The sequence below is a fragment of the Lupinus angustifolius genome, unplaced genomic scaffold (genome assembly GCF_001865875.1).
Source record: "Lupinus angustifolius cultivar Tanjil unplaced genomic scaffold, LupAngTanjil_v1.0 Scaffold_5_21, whole genome shotgun sequence".
Lineage (NCBI taxonomy): Eukaryota > Viridiplantae > Streptophyta > Magnoliopsida > Fabales > Fabaceae > Lupinus > Lupinus angustifolius.
Genome location: NW_017717236.1, coordinates 4,388 through 29,147, shown reverse-complemented (window position 1 = coordinate 29,147; position 24,760 = coordinate 4,388). Strand labels below are relative to the sequence as shown.

Here is a 24,760-nt window from a genome sequence, read left to right as displayed (position 1 = left end):
AAGCAAAACCAATTAGTAAGGAGACATATTCAACATGTACCACAACTTTCAGGTGAAAATGCTTAAATGCATAACCCATGCAGTGATTAACAAAAATGAGTTTTAAGGGAGAGGAAATTTTGAGAGTGGAATGAAGGAAATCATAAACTCCAATAAAGGAAATCATTCCAAGTACAAAGGAAATCAGGAAACCATATCATAGATACTGTTGACATATTTAAGTTCAAGCTAAATATCATAAATTCCCTTGCATTTCAAATTCCTTTAGAATTCTAACACAACATAAAGAAAATCATTCTTTCTCTGCAATGCACAATTACACATTATCACTTATACAGCTTGGTTTAACAAATAGTGGGTTTCACAGGCTTTAATCTAAAGCAAAATAGTAATCTTATTATTAAGGATATTGGCAATGAAACCCCTCCTTTCCCCAATTGACCATTTACACAGAACACATTTTGAAGCTCTATATCCAGTTGCAGGCATTTTTTTCAAATATTATGGAGGAAAAGAGGAAAGTAATATATGATGATAAAAAGCAAAGGTTGAGAAAAAGTCAGAAATAGTTAAAAAAAAAAAGTTTCCCCCTTTGACAAGCATCTTGAACTTGAAATTAACTGGCATGCTTTTTTCAGATAAGCTGGCATTTTACTGAGGTCTGCAAATTCATGTTTTATCATTCGTCACTCTGACATGATTGGAGTCAGTTTGTACACCGTTCATGTTTTCTGACCTCCACGATGTATCTGCTGAAGGAAGTTGATATTCATCGGGTTTCAAGGCCAAGGTAAAATCAGGCAATGTTGGTGCTGTCTCCATTATTCTGTGATGAAAATTGACAAGAAAACATAAGATTATATTAGTCATTGAATTGTAGTCCTTTTCATTAAGCAAGAATTATTATGAAACAACAGAGGCAACAATTTACTCATGCACTCTACGGAGTTTACCTCTCATAAGTGTACAGATCACGGTTTATCCGCACCTTGCTTGAAGTATCCTTAGGAATTTTCTCAGAGAGATATTTCATGGTCCCCCAAAGTGGTGGACTTCTGCACAATGACTGATAGTTACATGGACCAAAAAAAAAAGAAACATTCGCAGAAAAAGCAAAAAAGTACTATTTTTCTGAAAGAGAACTAAAAAGATGACAAATAAATCAAAACCATGGTTGTCTGAGGATCTCATGACTAGGTTAAGCTCATAAATAGGGCAACAAGAATGGTTGATGAAAAGGGTCTTAAAAAATTATATACAGAAAGTACATGTGAAGAGTTGAATATAAGTACATAAAATGACCTCACTTATGAGTTATGAAGCCATTAGGCCTTGTAATATATACTGGTAGCTTTACTATGATCCGCGACATACAACAACAGAATAGACTATAGTTTTGACTCAGTTAAACATGTGCTTATTTGATTGCTATCTATTTAGTCTGCAGGTTACATGAAATAACTATTTATTATTCTAGCTAGTAATCTAGTATTCCTTTTTTATTGTTTCCAAGGACAATAAAACTATGACAGGTGACTGCTTTGGTGCCCTTAATTTGATTGAAATTTTGGAAGACCTTGAATATGGCATCCTTGTGATTGAGTTTCTTTTATTACCATATACCTTTGAAAGTTTGGCCTTGTAATTAATACGGGTTTAGAGATCAGTGCATCGTGAATGGACATGATTTATGATAGAGCATTATGGCACTGTTTGATCCATGTAGCTCACCTCACCTAGTGTGATTAAGGTTATATCATCGATTTTGTTGAACTGAGTCAAAACATACCAAACATGAAAGAAAATATCTACACTTCTACAGTTCAGATATGACATGGATAAATGTTACAAACCAAACATCACCAATGACTTGAGCTAACCAATTAGCTGCTCAAAGTTCCAAACAGGCATACCTATATGGCTATATCACCAGCTAAGCAATTATAGGACACATTTCTTTTGCTAAAGGCATAAGAACTTGGCATGTCAAACTGTCATGAGAAACACTTGCAATTTTATGAAAAGGATGGATAAGACTAAGTTCATCGGCTATCCACAAACACATATGCACTATGCGCACCATTTATTCTAATCATTCCTTTTGTTATCTTAACATCCATGCCTGTGCCATGGATATTTATGCAATAAGCAGAAAAGACAACATGGTTATAGGAAATAAGCACATTGTAACAAGTAAATGAAATGACTCATGTATTAATTGTGGCTGAGTAAATGTAACTAGGGATGATAAAAGAAAAGGTGGCTCAGTGATCTATGCTCCCACTTAGTGGGGTATGGGGAGGGTAGATGTGTGCATGCATTAACTATGGCTCAAGGAGCTTAAGAAAAAATAAAAGTGAAAGTCTCTTATCTGAAAACAAATAGCATAACAGCATAACAATATATCAGAATGTATAACGGAATATAATGGATAACCTTGACAAAGGAGTTGCTGCATTGAATGCCTCACACAGCTTCTTACTTTCTTTGAAATACTCATCTGCTGCTTGCAGAGCAGCTACAGCCATCCCATGAGACTTCTCTGTATTTCCCTCGTCAAGAATCATACCGTGATAATAATATGCTGCAGCCTGGTAAATCATCTTCTATAATCACTCCCAAATCGAAAATGAATATGCTGAAAGTAGAGGAAACTATATAGACAAGTAGTTGTGGTACTCTGTCTCATCAAATTAATTCAGCATTTACAGTCACACCATAATCATCTGTGGATAACATGTCTCATCCTAATCATACTTTTACCTCATTAGAAAAGAGATATCAATTAAGAAACACAGTTTCATTAACCATGCTGAAACTCATTGCCAAGTCAATGACATTTTGCTTCCAAATCATCCCCATTTACTCTTTTCATGGAAGCAAAAATTTTGCTTTCATTACAAATAATTATATGACGAAGAGAAAGAATTGAGAAGTGAGAAGAGGATAAGGAATTCTCCTAAACAAAAGAATAAAACATAACAAAAACATGAAAAAAGAGAAACTCAATTTAACAAAGCTTCTCAATCCCTCAACATATTTGTTAGATAAACTCATGAATAAGGCCGCAAACGTTGCACCAAATAGACTCCAGCTGCCTAATATTTACGCAAATGAAATTATGTGTGGAAGAAACCTCGTAATAACAAAACAAAAAAGAGTTCCTAAATAACCAAATACACCATATTGTAGCATAGGTTGCACGTTGCCTCAAAAACTTAGCCTCTTTGCTTATACCAAAACCATGAAAACTAACCATCAAAAACTGGTCCAAACACCTAGAACACACTTAACATACACTGACCATGTCAAATAAGAAGTGCCATGAAGAAATGGCGGCAAACCAAATATCCTAATAGCAATATCCAACTAAACTTGCTCTCCTAAGAACATAAAAATTTAATCCCTCAACTTCTCTAAGTTACGGTACCAGTTCAATATTTTATCTTAGAGAGTCCATTATGCTTATCAATTTTTACATTCATATGCAGTTATTACATGCAATCAGTAAACCACAAAATTCCACCCTACTCACATTACCAGATAAAGATGTAATTGAATAGCAAGATGCAAGTAACAGATGGTGAGGGGAGTACAAACCTTGGCTTCAACATACTCCCATTTCACATAAAGACAATGTTTTTCACCCCAACCATTCGCAAATGAAAGGTTCATAATATTATCTTGAGCCTGCAGAATAAACCGTGTAAAAAAAGTAATCCATGCTGAATAAATGCACTATTGTTAGCTTACTAAAGCACACACATGTTCATACTTCATACACACACAATATATAGAATTGAAACAAAGTTTTGACTTCATTGAAAAAAACCATAAAATCAGGACCATGAAACTTCAAACAAACTTCGCTTTTACTTTTTGGGTACATAAACAAACTTATTTTCTTCAGATATCAAATTTGAAAAATTATACAACAAAATCAATATATCTGCCAAAATAGTACTAAACACGAAAATAAGAATGAACTGCCAGTAAAATGACAGCTCCTATAATAATCCCATCAAATATGTCTATGAGATTGAAAATACAAAACATGTTATTTGACAAACCCGACAATCTATGGAAGGTCAAAAGTAAAATGATAAAGATTCAAGGAAGGTTTCAATCATAATATAATTATATAGTAAAGGTTCTATAACAATGAAAATTTTCTCATTTGTACCTGTTGCCAATATTTGACCATCTCACATGCAAGTCTACGCTTCACTGCAAGAGTGGCTTTGGCACTATCAATTGCCATTCCAAGTTGGATACCTACACCCTATTAGAGCAAATGAAGAAATAGTTAGTAAAGTTTAAAACAGTTGAAGAAATAAACAAGTATACCCAAAATAGATACGAGAGAGAGATGGAATCTATAGTCTTCCATTCGATATTGGAAATATAATTTTATAAGACATTCCCCCACCCCAGATGGAGAGTGACATATACACAAAATTGATAGTTAAGAATCACATAAATTCTTTAACGAAAACAATGTGCTATTGGACAAAAACATGGTAGCATTAATTTTAAACCAAAAAGGGAAGCAACAGAAAATATCCATCCTATTTTCACCCCTTCATAGCTTTAATTTCCATGCTCAGTTCATAGAATTTACACTTTATATACCAACAGGACTAAGATATGAGGTTGACTTGAAATTTAGTGTAAATACTGTTGTTCACTCCTTACTTTCACCCTTATCAATTCATTCATAAACGAAGTCAAACAATAATAAACTTAAAAGTCAGATACATTGGTTTAAGCCATTAAATATGACAGTTTCCGTTATTAATTCTCTGTTAGATATCTTCAGTGAACTACAAGATGCATAACAATTCACTTAATAGGTCCATATAAAAGAAAACATTCATACCTGTCCCAATGCCTGTAGACAGAGTGCTCGAAGAACTCCTTCTGCAAGATCTACTGGTAAATTTCTCCTGAAACCAAAACCAACAGTGAGAAGAGTAATAAACATCAAGAATATATTGCACTACAGTGCAACAGCCAATTCGTTGCATTACAAATATTTACAAACCTGAGTTCAGCAGATAATTGTGGAAGAACGTGCCTGACAGCACAATCCAGATACCCAGCTGCCTTCAAGAAGATATCAACAGAAGCTCGTCTGCTTTCTGTTAGTAATTGATTAGTAACCAAAAGCTCAAACTTCACAGTAGGAACGATATATATCAACGAATTAACATTGCTAGAGACAATGTATTGCAGCATAAAAGACAACAAATAATATGTTTTCTCGTTAATCAGCTAAAGCAATATGTAGCCAATAGGTAAAAAAACCACTGCAAAGTGCGTTATACTGTCAACATAACGACGATACAGTTTACATTTCAGATTATAGATAACTTGACATGAAAACACAGAATGCATGAGAACTCATTAATGCATATGCAATGTGTATTAGGTCCTAGACTCTTAATTAGAAGAATAATCCACCAACCATGATAATGCAGATAAAGAAATTATCTTCTTAACAACTTCGAGAAAAGTGTAACAAATTAGCAATCACCAGTAATTAAAAGATCATTTCTCGTCATACATTTGATCTATCACCCACACACACACACACAGACGAGTTAGTGTGCAAAACAGCAATGACACCTAAATTGAGGGCATGGGTGTCACTTGTCACCAATCTAAGGCTTAAACTAATCTGAATAAATCAATTCTGGTTATTTGGATTAATGGGCAATAAGATTAAGGGCAATTAACAAGGAAAATGTAGACATGTACCAAATAGTTTCAGTATTACTCACCGTCCGATACTTTTGGCTGATAACCATCGGTGGATGTTCTTGGAAGAAGTAATAAATTAGCCTGTAATAGCAATAGCATTGCCATCAAATGCAAAACTGACAACACCTCATACCAAGCATTGAACATAGCTGTTTCCTACAAAAAGTGTTCACCACACACCAAAAGAAGAAAAAGTGAGAAAACGGTAAGCATTCTTGAGCATAGAAATTAACATTCAAATCAATGTGGAAAGATGCATATAAAAACAAGTTGCGAGTTACCTCTGCATCATCCTCCTGATTCACCCAAACAAATTGTACTTTGTATTGTAAATGGCTTCCTAAGCAATAAAGATAAGCAATTGGTCAGGACATACTGTAGAGAAGACATGCATCAAGTTCAAATGGACTAACACATGCTTTACCATCTTTGACTAATCCCAAAAGGACTGGCAAGTAGTCTTCGAGAGCTTGCTGGAGATCAGCAAGTGTTGAACCTCCTGCGGACGAAAATCATGCATCGGTAAATTAGAGCAACTTATGTATTATAAATTGGTTCATCCTCGCTATAACTAACCATGTTGGGTGGCACTTTTTCTTTTTGTTCTTGTAATTGTAGGACCTTCTTGTGCCGCCATCACAACTATACGAGTTCTAAGAGCAGATAGGCGTTCAACTATACTCTTGGACAAGCAATCACCAAGCGACTGTGCAAAATCAACAGGTTTAGGAATTCTTAAACCGGGAACATAGACGGAAACTTCTCCAATACTCCCTGGCGTCCTTCTATTTCCACCAGAATCCTTTGCAGTAGACACCAGGCACCCCATGTCCCAAATACTATTCCTGCTTATGCAAATACGATTAAAGCAAATCCTCTCCAAAAATAAGTTTTATTTTCTCCAACATCAACCTCAACAAAATTAAGAACAAAATTATGGGGATAACTATCACACAAATATATTCCAGTGACAAAAATTAAAGTTCAGAGAATTGAGAGAAGAGTTACAAGGAACAAGGGAAAATAACAGTAAGCAAGACAATAACATGACTATTTAAATGTCAACCAACAAAGAAGTGGTAGTAGGTTACTCACGAGCAGCAGTACATACATTTAACTTCTATCAGAACTTTCAATATTATTATATAATTGACATATATTTTATTCAGCAGCATTGATTTTCCCTTTAATATTTTGGCCCTTTGTAAGCATCAATAATTATCTACCTCTCCTTTATTTTACAACCATATAAACTAAGAGTTGCATAATTAAAAATAAGCACCAAAGATTTATCTAACTAACCTTGTCTTTTTCCCTGTCAAGTTCAATGCTCAGGTTAAAACTTCCTTTACTCTCTGAGCCAAAAATTAACAGGAGCAAACTTGAGGTTAAGAATAGAAATTAAATAAATAAATTAATAAAGCAACCAAATCACAGGAACTGCATGAAATATGAAAAGTTGGTCCATGTGAGCATTTCATTGTAATAACAAAGATGAAAAAGTTTCAAAAGACTAACACATACATGCAAGGTGTCATGGTGATAAAACTAAAAGGTGGCATTCACTCGTGCACCCCATTATAATAACAACAATAACCCCAACACAAGTCAAAAACTCATACTCAACAGAATGGGATAAAGTAACTTGAAGCAAAAGGGTTTAGACTATTAATTTGAAGAAGAAAGAAGCTGAAATTGAGCAAAGGAAACTTGTGAGTAAAGGGTCTCCAAGGAAACCAAAACAAGCAACAATTGCAGGAAAGTAAAGTAACAAAACTTGCATTGTTTTACTCTTAGTTGCATAAGTCTTTCAGTTATTCACCCTAAGTACTGCTTAACAATTTCACCCTCATAAAATTAATGTATCCAAATGAATGTAATCGTACCCTGCACCAGCAACTACGGTTTTATCTTCTTCTTGCACTAAATGATGAGAAAAAGTGTTTTTTGACAACTCCAAAGCACTCCAATTAGAGACACTGATAAATCAGGAAAACGTTAATGTCCCAGAAAATGAAATAATGCAACAGAAATGAATAACTCAAGTTTGAAGTTCAAAAGTTTTTGGAATTAATGAGAACATTAATCCATTGGGTTGGTTAAAAATCACATAGAAGATAGAACCTTAAATTTTAGAACTGGGATTAAAATCCAAAAAAATAACTTTTGATAATTATTACCAATACATAAGCTGAACTGAGTTTAGCTGATTTCCAAAAATGGTAAAATCCAAACCAGTAAAACCCAGAAGAGAAAAAAAAAACTATTTCTTAGAACAATTTCAGTAATTGAATTCATAATTCCAAAAGAAGAAGAAAAAATGAATCATGTAATCCAATCCAGAATCGCATGGTAATGAGTCTTACCATGAACAGATAAAGTACAAGGCCTTAGAGTCAGTGAATTCAACAGTAACCAAATTCAGAATCAAATGAACCCTAAAAAAAGCATAAATTTTGATAGGTGCCCAGAAGCACAGTGACCCTGAAGATGAAGTTCAAAGAAGGTAGAAATTAAAATTGAAACGAATGTGATTCAAAGCAATTCTTTCACACAGAGGAGCATACACAAAGACACGGAGTCTCATCTGAGAACAAAAGTTGTAATAATATTTTAATCAGTGTGGAACATTAAGATATTGGAGTCGTTTATTTTTATATGCCGGTAATATTGATGATGTAAATTTTTTTACTTCCTGTCAGTATAATATTCATTTGTATAATTTTTATTTAAAAATTAATGATTATAAATCAACGGTGGATTATATAGTGATATTGTAAAAAATTCTTATATTGTTAGTGCATATATTTTTTTGTCTTTTTATATACCTTTTAACTTTAATCTTATTTGGGTTAGGAAGTACCATACTCTTGTTTGTACAGTAATTGTATAATTGTTTTTCGAGTAATTTACACTGACACCCCTGAGTTTTAGTGAAATTACACAAACCATCCCTCACTTTTATAAACTTACACAAATCTCTCTTAGTTATATACTTTCATTACACCTAGCACCCCTGTATAATAAATAAGTGTAATGTTTTAAACAAAAAATATGATAAATGCAATTAAGTTAAACAAAACATGATATATTGTGTAGACAAGTCTAAATAATATACAAATCAATGCATCTTTATTATTTTTGGTTCGTTACACTACATAATAAGAGTGATTTAAACAATATTTATTTAGAATTGTTGATACATTTTGTAACAAAAAAAATAATAAAGATACATTGATTTGTATATTATTTAGACTTGTCTACACAATATATCATGTTTTGTTTAACTTAATTGCATTTATCACATTTTTTTGTTTAAAAGATTACACTTATTTCTTATACAGGGGTGGTCAGTGTAATGAAAGTACAAAACTAGAGGAGGTTTGTGTAAGTATAGAAAAGTGAGGGATGGTTTGTGTAATTTCACTAAAACTTAGGGGTCTCAGTGTAATTTACTCTTGTTTTTCTATCCTTAAAAATCAATTTTTAATTCTCTCTAAGTAAAAAAGTAAAGAGTTAAAATCTTTTATAGGAATTATAAAAGGAGAATCAAAACTATTCACTTAGTGATTTATCAGTTATAATAGGCTCATTCAGCATGAAGTTAATGTTATTTGGTTAATTATTAATTAGTTGTATTCATCTAGTCTTATTTTAATTGCCAAGATATTTATTAGGATAACCATTGAAAAAGTTGGTCGTCTTCAATGTAAAAAATCTACTTTTACTAAATTATTCAAAAAAAACTCATCCTCATCATTATTATACTTTATTTAATACAATAAAGACAAAAAATAAGGAAAGTGGTTAATGCATATTGATTTTTTTGTATTTATGCATATTGATTTTTTTGTATTAATGCATATTGATTATATCTATCAAAATGGATTCCCCAGACAAATTCCATTAACCCATATAGGAATAGGCTAAACTAGATCAGGTTAAAATGTACTGACACAATTTTTATATATTAGTTATAGTTCAAACTCACCCTATGCGGGTTGTAGGTTGTGGCAGACGACTCATGTAATATTAAAAAATATTTATTTAAATTTTAATATATTTGATCTATTTTTAAAAATATATCATTTGATATTAATGTAAATTTTTTTTGACACAATCGTTATGTTCAGTTCAACCAAACTCATAGATCTAAAACATTATGTTTTAGTTAAGACGTGATGTTAATTCGACTTACATAATTTTTAAAATTACTCATTTATTAAATTTTTCATTCATATTTAACTCTCACTTTTAACACAATATAATTTATGACTTCAGCATAATGCAAATATAATATACATATATTTTATAATATCAATAAATCATTTATTGAAATATTATATTTTCCATTTCCATTCATATATGTGCAATATTAACATTGATTTTTGAGTGTATATGTAGAATATTAACAATTATAAATGTGTTTGTATAAGCATTTATTTGTTGAAAGTGTGATTATAGAAAATATTTGATTCTTAAATAACTCAATAAATAAAATTCAAATTGTATTGGATAATATCTCACCTCTATATTCTCTATATAAAATTATAAATATAAGGAGTTATTTTTGCATCATATTTTTTGTGATTACGTTTATAAGTATCATATAAAGTCATAAGGATTTTTTCGCATATCTCTTAAATGCTTATGTTTTATTTTAGATTAATGTTCATTGTGTATAAATATTTGAATATATTTTTAGCATTCAAATATTGTATAATTAAATGTTATTTATTTGATTATGTTTTAGCTAATAATCATTGTATGAAAATAACTCATAAATTAAAACACACTAAGTTAGGATATGACAGATATTTTTTCTGATAAATTTAATCAAAATAATAAAAAGAGTCTAATAATTGATTTGTTATATTACTAATTAAAATACATATATTTTTCATGAATATATATACCATTGTTATCTTTTAATTAAATAATATAATGATAGTAATTAAATACATGTGACTCGTGCATTCGCATGGCTAAAAACACACATGTTACTCGTAGAAAACACATGTTATCCATGTATTCGCATAGTTAAAACGCACATATTACTCATACATTCATATTATTAAGAATATACATCTTACTTGTGTATTTGCATGTTTAAGCACATAAGAAAAATAAATTGATAATTTTTAATTTGAATTTTCTACAATTAGTATTAAATTATTATTAACATATAAAATATATAAAAAGTAGGAAGGAAAAAATGTGAGGAGGAGATGACATGTGACATGAAGGAAAAAATGTAAGGAGAAATTGACATGTGGCATAAGAGAGTTTTTTTTATTATGTTGTTAATAGAGAAAAATTAAAATTCAAAGAATCTGAACTGTAATATTAAAATTCAGTGCGAAAAATGCCAAAAAACTTTGATGAGGTGAAAAAATACAATTATTCTTAGATTAATGGTAAACATTAAATTATATAGATAGATTATTGTAAAGAAATAATTTGAATGTGAAAAATGATTTCAATTTTATCTAAGGTTCAATGACTATTACTTTTTAACATAACAAAACATAGATGTTGTAAAGACTCAATTTTAGTGGGATAGCGACATGAACCATTAAAATATATAATATATAAAAAGTAGGAAGAAAAATATGTGAGGAGGAGGTGACATGAGGCATGAAGGAAAAAATGTAAGGAGAAAGTGACATGTGGCATGAGGGAATGAGAAAGTGACATGTGGCATGAGGGAAGGAGAAAGTGACATGTGGCATGTGGGAAGGAGAAAGTGACATGTGACATGAGGGAATTTTTTTTATTATATTGTTAATAGAAGTATAATCATTATCATTATTATTTATTTATTTTATGTATGAAGATCTCTTGTATGTTCACAAATCAAATTTGATAGTGTAGACTTCTCTATGGTAAACAATTATGTTGTAGATTATTTTTATTGTAAACTTATTGTTATTTATTGTGTTTTTGTTGCGAAAGTTAAATTAAATTAAATACATAATTAATAAAAGAAAAGTGGAATCAATATGCTCTAAAGTTTCTTCTCATTTGATTTGATACACTATTTTTTGAAATATGATGAATAATATAAAGAATAATTTATATAAATATTAATGTTATAGACATTAATTTATTTTTTATTCAAAGTTCATAAAACAAATATTTATTTTTGGTTTATATTATAAGTTCATAGTATCATTATGTTGTAAAATATTTTTTCACTTAATACTTATTACCAAGTCAAATGTCCAAAAAAGAAAGAAAAAACAGATAGTTAGCACCCGTTCGAGTAAGCCCAACCCGAACTCAATTCTAATATAGTATGGCTAGTTCTGACAAAAATATCCAAATTCAATAAAAAGTAAATAATATGATATCAAAGTCTATGAATTTTTGTGTTTTGGTGAGTCTGTCTGACCAGACCTATCCATTTTGACATCTATAATATTGACTACATAAGGTAATAAACAATATTGAAAAAATGCTAAATAATTATTGAAGAGGGTAATATATATGTTTTATCAATGTAAAATTTTATAAAAACATCATTTATTTTATTACTTATAATTCAATAGTAAATCATAGTTAAATATAAATGATATAATGATAATATAAAAAACTCTTAGAATGTTGATGGATACATCAATTCCTTGTAATTAAAAGGTTATGAAGTATTTAATATAAGGATAATTAAACAAATTAGCATGTAGTATAAAAATGATATATCATCTAAGAGTTTAAAATATATACATTGTCAGTGTAAAATTCTTCAGTGTGAGCATATTATTCATTACTGATTTATATTATTTTTGCTTGAGAGTCAATAACAATTAATATATGAAAGATAAATTATTTTGTTGATAGTATAAAAATATTTGCCTATCAATATATACATATTAAATCCATCATCTAAATCCTCCTCTAGCATAGGAAAACTAATATTTTTTTTAAAAGTAATACTTTATTTAGTAATAAAATAATACAAATAACATATATTAGTTACTTATAAGAATTTTATAGATATATCATCATTATATTAAAATTAAATAGTTACTAATAAGGATTTTATAGATATATCATTATATTATACTAAAAGTAAAGTACACTTGTACTTTATCAATTTTAGTTAAATAATATAAATCATTCATTACTTTTTTGCTTCTACACAAGTCATTCCAATTTATATACACATATTAACTGTCTACTCCTATAAGATAGTTAAATATAAGTTTTTAAAGAATAAATGGTTGTAAGTACATTTAAATTAAAAATTGATATATTGTGTAGACAAATTCAAATAGTATAAGAGCCAATATTTATTCTTTATTTTTGGTTTGTTCCAAAATAGTATAAAGTTGATTTAAATAAGAGTAATATCCACTCACACCCCTGAATTTTAGCAAAATTACACAAGCCACCGTTTTTTCATTTACACAAACCCTCCTAATTTTTATATTTTCGTTATACTGACCACCCCTGCACGAGAAATAAGTGTAATATTTTAAATAAACAATGTGATAAATGCAATTAACTTAGTTAAAATATGATATACTATGAAGACAAGTCCAAATAATATATGAGTCAATAGCTCTTTATTATTTTTAGTTCGTTACGATAAAATATAAGAGCGATTTAAACAATATATCTTTAGAACTGTTGATGCATTCCGTAACAAAAAATAATGAATATATTAATTTGTATATTATTTGGACTTGTCTCAACAATATATTATGTTTTGTTTAACTTAATTGCATTTATCATATTTTTTTTAAAATATTATACTTATTTTTATGCAGAGTGGTCAGTATAATAGGAGTTTGTATAGGGGTAAAAAAATGATGGATAATTTATGTAATTTTACTAAAACTCAGAGGTGTCAATTAATTTACTCTTTAAATAATGTCTCTTTAGAATTTTGATCCATTTTGTAATGAAACTAAAATAATAAAAATATATTGATTATTATATTATTTAGACTTACATTTTGTTTAACTTAATAATATGGAATTAATATATATATATATATAGTGTAAGTGTTTCTTACACTGTCAGCAAATCATCCACTATTGATTTATTATTCATTATTAACTCTTAAAAAAAGTAATATAAATCAATAATATATGACGTACATGATAGTGTAAAAATCTTATACTGTTAGTACATAAATTTTAAACTCTAATTATATTTATCACACAATTTTTGCAAAACCCCTCTCATCCTTTTGAATCTCGTCCATTGATTCTGTCTATTTCTGTACCAGTGTTGGGAAGTTGTTACTATTTATTTACCTTTTATTATTATGGCAATGATAAATAATAATTGTGTTGTTGTGACATCTATGAGTGCCAAGTGACACATTGGCCAATGCTTCAAGGCTGAACACCTTCCAAAATCGGGATTGCTTGCCGTCTCAGTTTTATTACTTTTTGTTTCTTTCTTCAATTCAATAATTTATAGTTTATAAACTTACAAGTGGGTAGTATCTATATTTATATATTATCAAGAAATCCCAACTGCAGACAAATGTGAGGTCATAAAACCATGAGTTCATCTATTGGGTTTCTCAATACATACATATTATCAATAAAAGTTGTTTTCTTCGTCCAAGTTCAATATTAATAATATTTTACTTAAATAATAAAATAAGCTATCGTAATGATTATCACTATACTTACTTCAAAAAATTAAATCACTTTACCTACCTATTCAGACTTTTAAATTATAATAATGAGAGAGTTCGATTCTTGTGAACAACAGTTGTTGGAATAGACAATCACGAACATCGAAAATGATTAGTTTATTGTGAGGAGATGTCATTAATAGTACCTGATAATGATACAATTTTAATCTACAGTTAATTGTAAGTTTTTTATAATAATAATTATGTACTTTCACTAAACATAAAGTTCACGGTTGCATTTATGAATTTATATATAACTAGCGTGTCCGATGTCTCCTGATCAATATTATATTTTTTTGGTACATTGAAAAATAAAACAAAACAAAGACAAAAATGAGATATCCAAGTCAATATAAGATTGACATGCAATTGGAGCTGCATCTCAGGTTCTGAATTCCTCAGACGAGTGTGGGCCTATTTTAGTCATGAAGTTTGTCACCATATTAGTCTCTCTAACAACAAACTTGGTATCAACCACCCAGTCTCGAGCCAACTAATACTGAACATTGTTGACCACTGTCAAAATTCGAAGAATCCGAGTATGAAATCCTTCAGAAATAATTTGGATAGCTTCAAGACAATCACTTTCCATAACAACTTTCCTGAATCTCATGTTCCAAGCCAGAGACAAACCATATTCCATGGCCAAAAGCTCATCTAAAATAGAGGGACCGACACCGAAGTTAGCTGAAAAACCGACCAACCAAATGCCAAAGTTGTCACGAAGAACACATCCCCCTCCCATGATACAAGAGCTTCTAATGCAACTACCATCAACATTAAGCTTTACTTGACCAATCTCCGGAAACCTCCATTGTGCTAGGGGATATTGTTCTCCAAAGCCACCGAGCACCCTGAATTGTGCCACTCCCGAAACTCATGATGTATAGTATGAGCCACAAAGTTAACGTGTAACACCTACCTTTTTTCCTAATGTGAATTATGAATTTACTTAGTATATTAAATTTATTTTTAGTACATAATAGAGAAAATATATATATTTAAAATATTGTACTCAAGTGTAAGCACAATGGTATATTAAAAATATTTTTATAAATATCTTATTCAAGTGTAATATTTTTTAAATCTATTCAAATATTTTTAGAACATTTGTGGGAGATTTTGAATATGATTCTAGTATAAATATATTTAGGATTAATATCATTTTTATATTGATTCTTTTAAATTATATTATTCGTTGTTAGTTTATCAATCTAAATTTAAATTGCCTTATGACAAATATAAATTATTGGAATAATAATGAATGTCTTTATTAATTTATTAAAATAGAATCATAGTATTATTTTATTAATATTCTTATATCATAATCCTATTTGTCTATTTCAATTGATTTTAAAAATATAAAAAAATCATTCTTCCATTCTTTGCACAAACATAACGTGACTTTTGGGGAGGAGAATGAAAAGGTGGTGAGTCATTCTTTTCTTTCTCATTTTAGTGTTTCTTTACCTTTCTTTCTCTCTACCTTTTATTGAGTGAAGGTGTAGCAAAAAGTGAGTTCTATTTCGTTGGTATTTTTATTTTCTTCTCCATTTTTAAGGTTGCATGTCTACGTTTGCATCAACAATGGAATATGTTGTGACCAATGTATTTTAATCTATCACTTATAGCTATAATTTCATATGTTTATAGTAAATTTATGTTGATTAGGGTTAGTTTCCCTATTTCTGTTTAGTTTCTAATACATCTTCATGTGGATTAAATTATAATGTTAGATGAGTTTATGTGCAAAAATGAGTTATCAAGATAACTCTTGTTTATGTAGCTACTGACCAACCAAATTATTTTTATAAGGTTTTTGTGTTGTGAGAGCTTCTATTAATTAGTATTGGTTATATGATGGTGATGTTAATGTCGTTAGGAAATGATTCTAGTGTTGAAGAAAAACAAGTAAGTTTACGCGGAGCTCAAGTACCTAACCAAAACGCTCAAGTTGAGAGAGACTTTATTCTTGGGCCTTGTGGTCTTGATGTTATGTCATAGCATGGTCCGATGACCTCAAACTCGGATGCAAGCTTGTATTATATTTGTTTTTTTTGTATAATAGTTAATATTGAGAACTTTATATTTAGTAAACTCATATTGGTTAATGGTGTTATAGATTGTGTGAATGTTGTGATATCCTAAGTATATGTTTGTTAATGGTGTGAACAATGTGAACATACATATACTTAGGATATCACAACATTCACATAATTTATCACACCATTAACCAATATGAGTTTACTAACTATAGAGTTCTCAATATTGATTATTATACAAAAAAACAAATATAATACAAGCTCGCATCTGACTTTAAGGTCATCAGATCATGTTATGACACAACACCACAAGGCTCAAGAATAAATTCTCTCTCAACTTGAGCGTTTTGGTTAGGTACTTGAGCTCCGCGTAAGCTTACTTGTATTCCTCCAACACTAGAACCAATTCCTAATGACATTAACATCACCATCACATAACCAATACTGATTAATAGAAGCTCTCACAACACAAAAACCTTATAAAAATTTGGTCAGTAGCTACACTCAAACAAGAGTTATCTTGATAACTCATTTTTGCAATAAACTCATGTAACATTATAATTTAATCCACATGAAGATGTAAAATTATATATATATATATATATATATACACCAATTTAACATCAAATCAGTGTATTATTGGAAACTAAACATAAATAGGGAAACTAACCCTAATCAACGTAAAGTTACTATAAAAGTTAGAGAGAAATAGAGAAAGAAAGGGAAAGAAACACTAAAATGAGAAAGAAAATAATGACTCGCCACTTTCTCATTCTCCTCCCCAAAAGTCACGTTCTGTTTGTGCAAAGAATGGGAGAATAAATTTTTGTTTTGTTTTTTCAAATCAATTGAAATAAGCAAATAGGATTATGATACAAGAATATTAATAAAATAATACTATGATTCTATTTTAATCAATTAATAAAGACATTCATTATTACGATTATTATTCCAATAATTTATATTTGTCATAAGACAATTTAGATTGATAAACCAATAACGAATACTATAATTTAAAAGAATCAATCTAAAAATGATACTAATTCTAAATATATTTATACCAGAATCATATTTAAAATCTCTCACGAATGTTCTAAAGATATTTGAATAGATTTAAAAACTTACACTTAAATAACATATTTATAAAAATATTTTTAATATATCATTGTGCTTACACTTGAGTAAATGTTTTAAATACACATATTTTCTCAATTGTGTACTAAAAATCAATTTAATATACTAAGTAAATTCATAATTCACATCGGAAAAAAAATTTAGGTGTTACGTAACGTCCCACGAAGTGTCTCCTAGAACCGAGTTGTTCCTGCATCTCCATGTTCACCGGATATGAGCCAAAAAAAGAAGATCATGCCGACAATTATAATTCTCCATCAACCAAACCTGGAAGGATTGAGACACCCAGAAAGAAGTAGAAGTAAAACCAAGACACATCCATAACAAAGAGGAATCCTAACAATCTCTAAGGATATGCATTAGATCCTCGATAGTTGAATGACATCTAGAGCAAACAGGGCTAAACGTCATATGTTTTCGAAAACGAAAATCATTTGACAGTAGTGCCTCATGAAGACCAAGCTAAAACAAGAATTTAACTTTTTTCAGGAATCTTTAAACGCCACACTATCCTCCAAACATCAGACCTTATAGTTAATGTATTGGTGATGATTATCCTACATTATTTGGTATTAAGTATTCAACAATAAAAACAAGATCAACATCAAGATCAACAAATCAAACAACAAGATCAACAACCATACACACTCTAATCATCTCAATATCAATCTTGTCCAAAGAACAAGAAGAGATGCATTTTCTTGGGTTCTTTTGCATACTCAAAGAATCCTCCAACATTGTAAAACCATGAAAAACCATGGGAATATGGTCAAGATTTCTGACCAGGAAAATAATCAAGTGGTTGAGAAAATCCAATCACATGGGATCGAGATTCCGATCCATCACACTGTTATCAAATCAAATTATCAAGCTGGAGTCATAACATTTACCCTCTAGCTTGAGGGGGGCTATTAGAGATCAAAGTTACCATGACACATTTTGCACATTTTGTACATTTTACACATGTGATTATTATCTTAGTTAGTTTGTTAAGTTGTTACTTGTATCACAAGTTATCTTTGTATTATGTATATAAGCATATGACTTGTAATCCTTTAATCAATGAACGAAGATTTACAATATTCATTTTATGCTTCCGTATTATTTTCGCTATATGGTATCAGAGCCTTCATCCTGAGGCTTTGGTCACTCTGTGTATTCTCTAAAATTATTATCTTCCTCTTCCAAGATTCAACAAAGAATCATCGCCAACAACTCAACATGAAGCGGAGAAATTTGTGAAGAGAGAAAACATTTCTGGAAGAAAGCTATAGAAGCTGAAAAGGCATATTCCACTACATTTGGGCTTCATAGTTTTGAATTGTTCCAAAGGAAGATAAATCCACTTATTCTTATTTCCAATTTGTTGTTGTCTTTGATTCTCGTTCTTTGTGCTTTATCGTGTGTTGACAATTGGATTCCAAGGTTTTTCCCGAGGCAATACCTTCACATGTTCAGGCATAAAAGTATTTCCATTGCTTTTGTCCTTATCCATTCTCCTTTTTGGTTCCAGCAATGGAGTCCTATGAATTTTGGAGATGGAAGAACAAAAATGCCATAGCCCAACAATTGTAGCCTATGATGCGACACGTATCCGACACGGATACGCTCAGATTCGCAAAGGATACGTGTCCATATAGTATCCAAAAATTAAAAAAATTAAAAAATAAAAATAAATATCAAGACACGTATCGGATTCGTTTTCAATAAAATATAGGATATATAGATTCGTTTTGAATAAAATATAGGATATATAGATTCGTTTTGAATAAAATATAGGATATATAGATTCGTTTTGAATAAAATATAGGATATATAGATTCGTTTTATGATAAGATAGATTTGTTTTCAATAAACACTCACTTATTTAAAGGTCACATCCTATCAACTTACCATCACACCACATTGACCCTCAAATAGCTGGTACTTTCCGATCCATAACGTCGCTGGTCGGTGCTTAGTGTTACTGTCTCTACCGCCATAGGTATGTTGTGAAGAACAAACAAAAAAATGCTTACATTTCTTACTTCTTAGTTTCTTTTCGCTTAGTATGTTCCTTTTTGTGAATATTTTGATTTACACTTATAATTTTATCATATTTTATGTATTTTTTATTAATTTATATGCGTATCCCTGAACGTATCGTATCCTACATTTTAGAAAAAATGCGTGTCGACGTATCGGATATGTATCGTATCCGATACACGTATCCGTATCTGTGCAACATAGATTGCAGCTATGATGTTGTAACAAGATCCTATTCATGGACCCCTTGGTGCATACAAGAAAGTGTGTGACATGAATAGAGTCTTAATGACCCAAGAAGCAATTCAAAGTTTTGAAGCAATTGATATGATAACACTGCACTAAATCAAGAAGAGAAGATTCAACAAGATAGCACCAAAGATCAACATCAAGATCAAACAACAAGATCAACAACAACAATAACAACAACAAGATCATCAACAAGATCAACAACCATACACACTCTAATCATCTCAATATCAATCTTGTCCAAAGAACAAGAAGAGATGCATTTTCTTGGGTTCTTTTGCATACTCAAAGAATCCTCCAACATTGTAAAACCATGAAAAACCATGGGAATATGGTCAAGATTTCTGACCAGGAAAATAATCAAGTGGTTGAGAAAATCCAATCACATGAGGATCGAGATTCCGATCCATCACAATGTTATCAAATCAAATTATCAAGCTGGAGTCATAACATTTACCCTCCAGCTTGAGGGGGGCTATTGTAGATCAAAATTATCATGACACATTTTGCACATTTTACACATGTGATTACTATCTTAGTTAGTTTGTTAAGTTGTTACTTGTATCATACGTTATCTTTGTAATGTGTATATAAGCACATGACTTGTAATCCTTTAATCAATGAACGAAGATTTACAATATTCATTTTATGCTTCCGCATTATTTTCGCTATAATTTATATATATATATATATATATATATTATTTTAGAGAATTAAATGCATTTTTTTATGTTAGGTGTACTTTACATTATCAGATTAAGGTGAGAATGATGATTAATGTATCGATGATGATTATCTATGATTATATAATTTTTTATAAAATTTAAATAATATTAACGGAAAAATAAGAAAACAATTACACAATATTTTGTAATCCTTTAATCAATGAACAAAGATTTACAGTATTTATTTTCGCTATAATTTATATATATATATATATATATATATTATTTTAGAGAATTAAATGCATTTTTTATGTTAGGTGTACTTTACATTATCAGATTAAGGTGAGAATGATGATTAATATATCGATGATGATTATCTATGATTATATAATTTTTTATAAAATTTAAATAATATTAACGGAAAAATAAGAAAACAATTGCACAATATTTTGGCCTTACATAGTATATATATAAAATATTATTTATACAAAGGCAAGAAGTATGACTGTATTTCAGTAAATTATTCGTTCACTCATTATATAAAATGAGACATTGCAAAACAACACATGCATATTATATACGATTGATTTGAATTTGATATACTGGTTTGAAATTTAATTTATTATTTTGTTTGAGAAATTTGATTGATGAACCAAATTTAAAATTGAATAATTTTTCAAAAAATTAATCTCGAAAAATTGTTTAGATCTCAACTATGTGTGTATTAAACTATATTAATAAAAAACTTTATTTTGATGATCTCTATTTCATCAAAAAATTAGTCATCAATTATCAAAATTTAAAGACATATAATGCATATCCATATTAAAAAAGAAAAGAAATTGACTCACAGGAGGTTGAACAACCATGTTAAGTAAAACTCCAAAAGTAAGTTCTCAGTCAGGGTTGATTCATTTTTAATTATCTTTTATACCAATTAATTCCTCCTTAATAGAACAACTTCATTTTCTTCTTACTTTTTATGACAAAAAAACACTCACAAACATAATGTTTTTTACGTACACAAAAGAATAATATTAATGAAGCAAAAGGAGGCTAACCCATATACATATCTTAGAAGAATCACACATCTTTTATTTCATACTTTCTCTCTCAATTTTAATTTTTAACTCAAAATTGTGAAGTTGATTCAACAGGTTAATTTTAAAAAAATAGTAACATCATGTATCTATATCTTGATAGAAGTTATCACCAGAAATGCCTTATAGATTTGAATTCTCATTTCCCTTACATGCATCCATGTCTAGTGAATAATGATGTAGCCTTAAATGGTGGGTTACAAAAGTGACCTATACTTAGTGTGGCTAACAAGAATCTTCTACCCTTTGCCACCACCTCGAGCTAGGAACCCACGTTGGTGCAAGTTCAACATTTATCTTCATAGTAGTATATATATATATATATATATATATTTCTTCCTCTTTCATCACTTATTTCATTCACCCATATGGTTTGTTAGATCTATGGTTTGTTAGATCCATTCTCTATGTGAGAAATATGTGTAATAATATGCACGAATCAAAATTTACAAGTGTCAAGCCTAGAGCTACTTACTTCTTTCTTCCCTTCTCTCCTTTTACGATTGTTTCTTCAAAATTAGTCATTGCCTTTTCAATGTGATGGTTGTAACTTGTAAGAAACCCACAACATCTTGGACATAGAAAATTTAAGTATTAAAAAACACAGCTAATTAATGCATACTATGATATCCTCTAAAACTTTGCTTTTTCTTAGACTAAGGTCTATCAATCTTCTGAATTGAAAGATCTTTTCGATTAATAATACACACATTTTAGTTAACCGAGCTTAATTTTAATGGTTTTTTTTCTTTCAAGACGAAGATATCTATGGAATGATTTGTCCTATTCAAACATTCAAGATTAAAAAAATACTTAATTGTCTTATTTTTGGATAATAGGCCTGGAAAGGAGAAGTAAAGTTGGAATGCCAACAAATATATGTTACTCAATTCAAAGATTTTTCAGAGTTTTTGTTTTAATTTTATTTATGGGATACTATTAAAATTTTATGTACAATAAATAAATTTGATATCGAAATATCTTTAAATAATTCAGTCTTCCTAATGAATAACAATTTTAATAATAATTTCATGTTTCCACCTTTTGACTCTGAGTGAAAAATGCATGCAATTATAATATATGATTTTAATATATTGTTAGTGCATCATTCATATATAATCATCATTGATTATTCAAAAAAATAATCCAAATGAACGGCGGATGATATCATGACTGTATAAAATCTGTACAATTATAATGCATAAATATTACACTCTATAAAAATATCTCGTCAGTTATAAGTATATATAACATTTTATATTTTTACTAAAAATACATAATATCATATCTCACTTCATTTAAAATATTATAACCCGATTAAATTAATAATAAGGAGATAAAACATTCAACACATACAACCTTCCCTTTATGTTAAAAATGATGAGAAGTCTGATTAATTGCAGTTATGAACATCATTTCATTTTCAATTAATTTTTTGTGTTTTTTAAAATTGTTTATAACAAGAGAATGAAAATTCAGCTAAAAATAAAGACTAAAAATATATTGTCACATATATTTAAATAAAACATACATTTTGCTTATTATTTAAGAGAAAAAGCTATATACACTAATAATGTAAGAATTTGTACACCGTTATTGCATCATCATCATCTACATTATTTACCATTTATTTTCAATCATCATATACATCATAATCATTATATATCATAATCGACTCTTAAAAAAAGTAATTTAAATAAATAATTAATAATATATTGATTGTGTATACATCTTTATAATATCAATACATAGATATTACACTCATTATTAGGATGATAAGAACTTTAACACCTTTCCAATTGATAATGTTTACAAGGCTTACTTCTTCAGGAAGAACTATGACTTAACTTATGAGTTGAGACATTATTACAAGTGTCTAATTGCATGTTTGGAATAGTTTTTTTTTTGGTAGATTTTGTTTATTTTTTAAAAGATAAGTTAAAAATATAAAATATATATATGTTTGTAAACCAAATGAAATTATAAATTATTATTTTTTTTGAAAAAATAAGTAAAAAGTATAAGCTCCAAAATCATGAGTTGATTAATTTTTTGTTAGCTTATTTTTTTCAATTTTTTCACTTCTCATTTCAAAACATAATAATTTTATTTGTCTCTTCTTTTTACTCTTCCGCCAAACAACATAACTTTTCACATCATCACCATAACTTATTAAAACTTTTGTATAAAATTTGACATTTGTGTATTATTTATTTTGTGAATTGTGTAATTCAAATTTGGCAATTTCTATTTATTTCTGTGTCATGATATTTTTTAATATTGATATTAGTTTTTATATTGTATTTTATTTTAATATTTTTTAACCTTTGTTATGCAATATTAAAAATTTATAGTAAAAATATATATGATGGTAAATATTTAAAAAATAATGTAAAAAACAACTAAAATAATCATAACATAAACAAATAACCTCATACCCTTTTCTATAATTTACTATGTAAAAAACAAATTTTCTACCTTACTAAAAAACAGATTAGGATATTTATATGAAACAGATTAGTTTATATTCAGTTTTTAGTTAATGTATCCGAGCATAAACAGATTATAATCTCATTGTCTATAATTTACTATGTAAAAAACAAAAACCATAATTTATATGAAACGCATATTTTTAGGATATTTTGTCTATTAAAAAATGTTTTTTCTCTAAACTTAACTTATATATATAAGACTCCATTCTCTCTATATATAAAAATAAATATAAGGACTTTTCTTCATCCACGTTTTTTAGGATTTATCTTAAATAGGGGGCATTTAGTCATTTCAAAATACTGTAATTCTAGTCTATTTGGGTTGCATCTCTTTTTTTAATTTTCTTTTCTATAAAAAGTGACAAATCAAAATAATTACTAACTTTGGTGATTTCACAAGGCAATTATTGTCCAAAGCAGAGCCCTTGATTTCAAGAAATGTTTCCATCAATGATATTAGACTCTCACTTTCAAAGTCAACTTCTCTCATAGGCATTAACTTTCACTTAAATTATTTTATTTTTGACTAAAAGGTAAAAAAATGAAACTTTTTATTTATTCCTTTTCCTCACAACATAAATATTTTAGCTTTTGCCAAATGATTTTTAGATTTAATCATATTTTAACTTTTTTT

At 29.0% G+C, this 24,760-nt stretch overlaps 1 protein-coding gene across 4 annotated transcripts; it reads right to left on the bottom strand.

The window, feature by feature from the left end:
* Positions 1-216: 216 nt before the first annotated feature.
* On the bottom strand, positions 217-8,382 carry LOC109337294. Of its 4 annotated transcripts, XM_019574237.1 has the most exons (14): positions 8,130-8,362; positions 7,650-7,742; positions 7,066-7,118; positions 6,340-6,608; positions 6,188-6,262; positions 6,045-6,103; positions 5,784-5,919; positions 5,045-5,141; positions 4,880-4,946; positions 4,184-4,282; positions 3,601-3,690; positions 2,437-2,591; positions 954-1,055; positions 217-826 (listed from the first exon to the last, which is right to left on the bottom strand). In XM_019574237.1, exons 4-14 carry the CDS (start codon positions 6,590-6,592, stop codon positions 670-672), a joined length of 1,290 nt encoding a protein of 429 aa, XP_019429782.1. In that variant the 5' UTR covers positions 6,593-6,608; positions 7,066-7,118; positions 7,650-7,742; positions 8,130-8,362; the 3' UTR covers positions 217-669. The 4 variants fall into 4 exon arrangements, with proteins under 4 accessions (XP_019429782.1, XP_019429781.1, XP_019429783.1 ...); XM_019574236.1 differs by lacking the exon at positions 7,650-7,742 and having other exon boundaries at positions 8,130-8,382; XM_019574238.1 differs by lacking the exon at positions 7,650-7,742 and having other exon boundaries at positions 7,066-7,144.
* Positions 8,383-24,760: the final 16,378 nt, after the last annotated feature.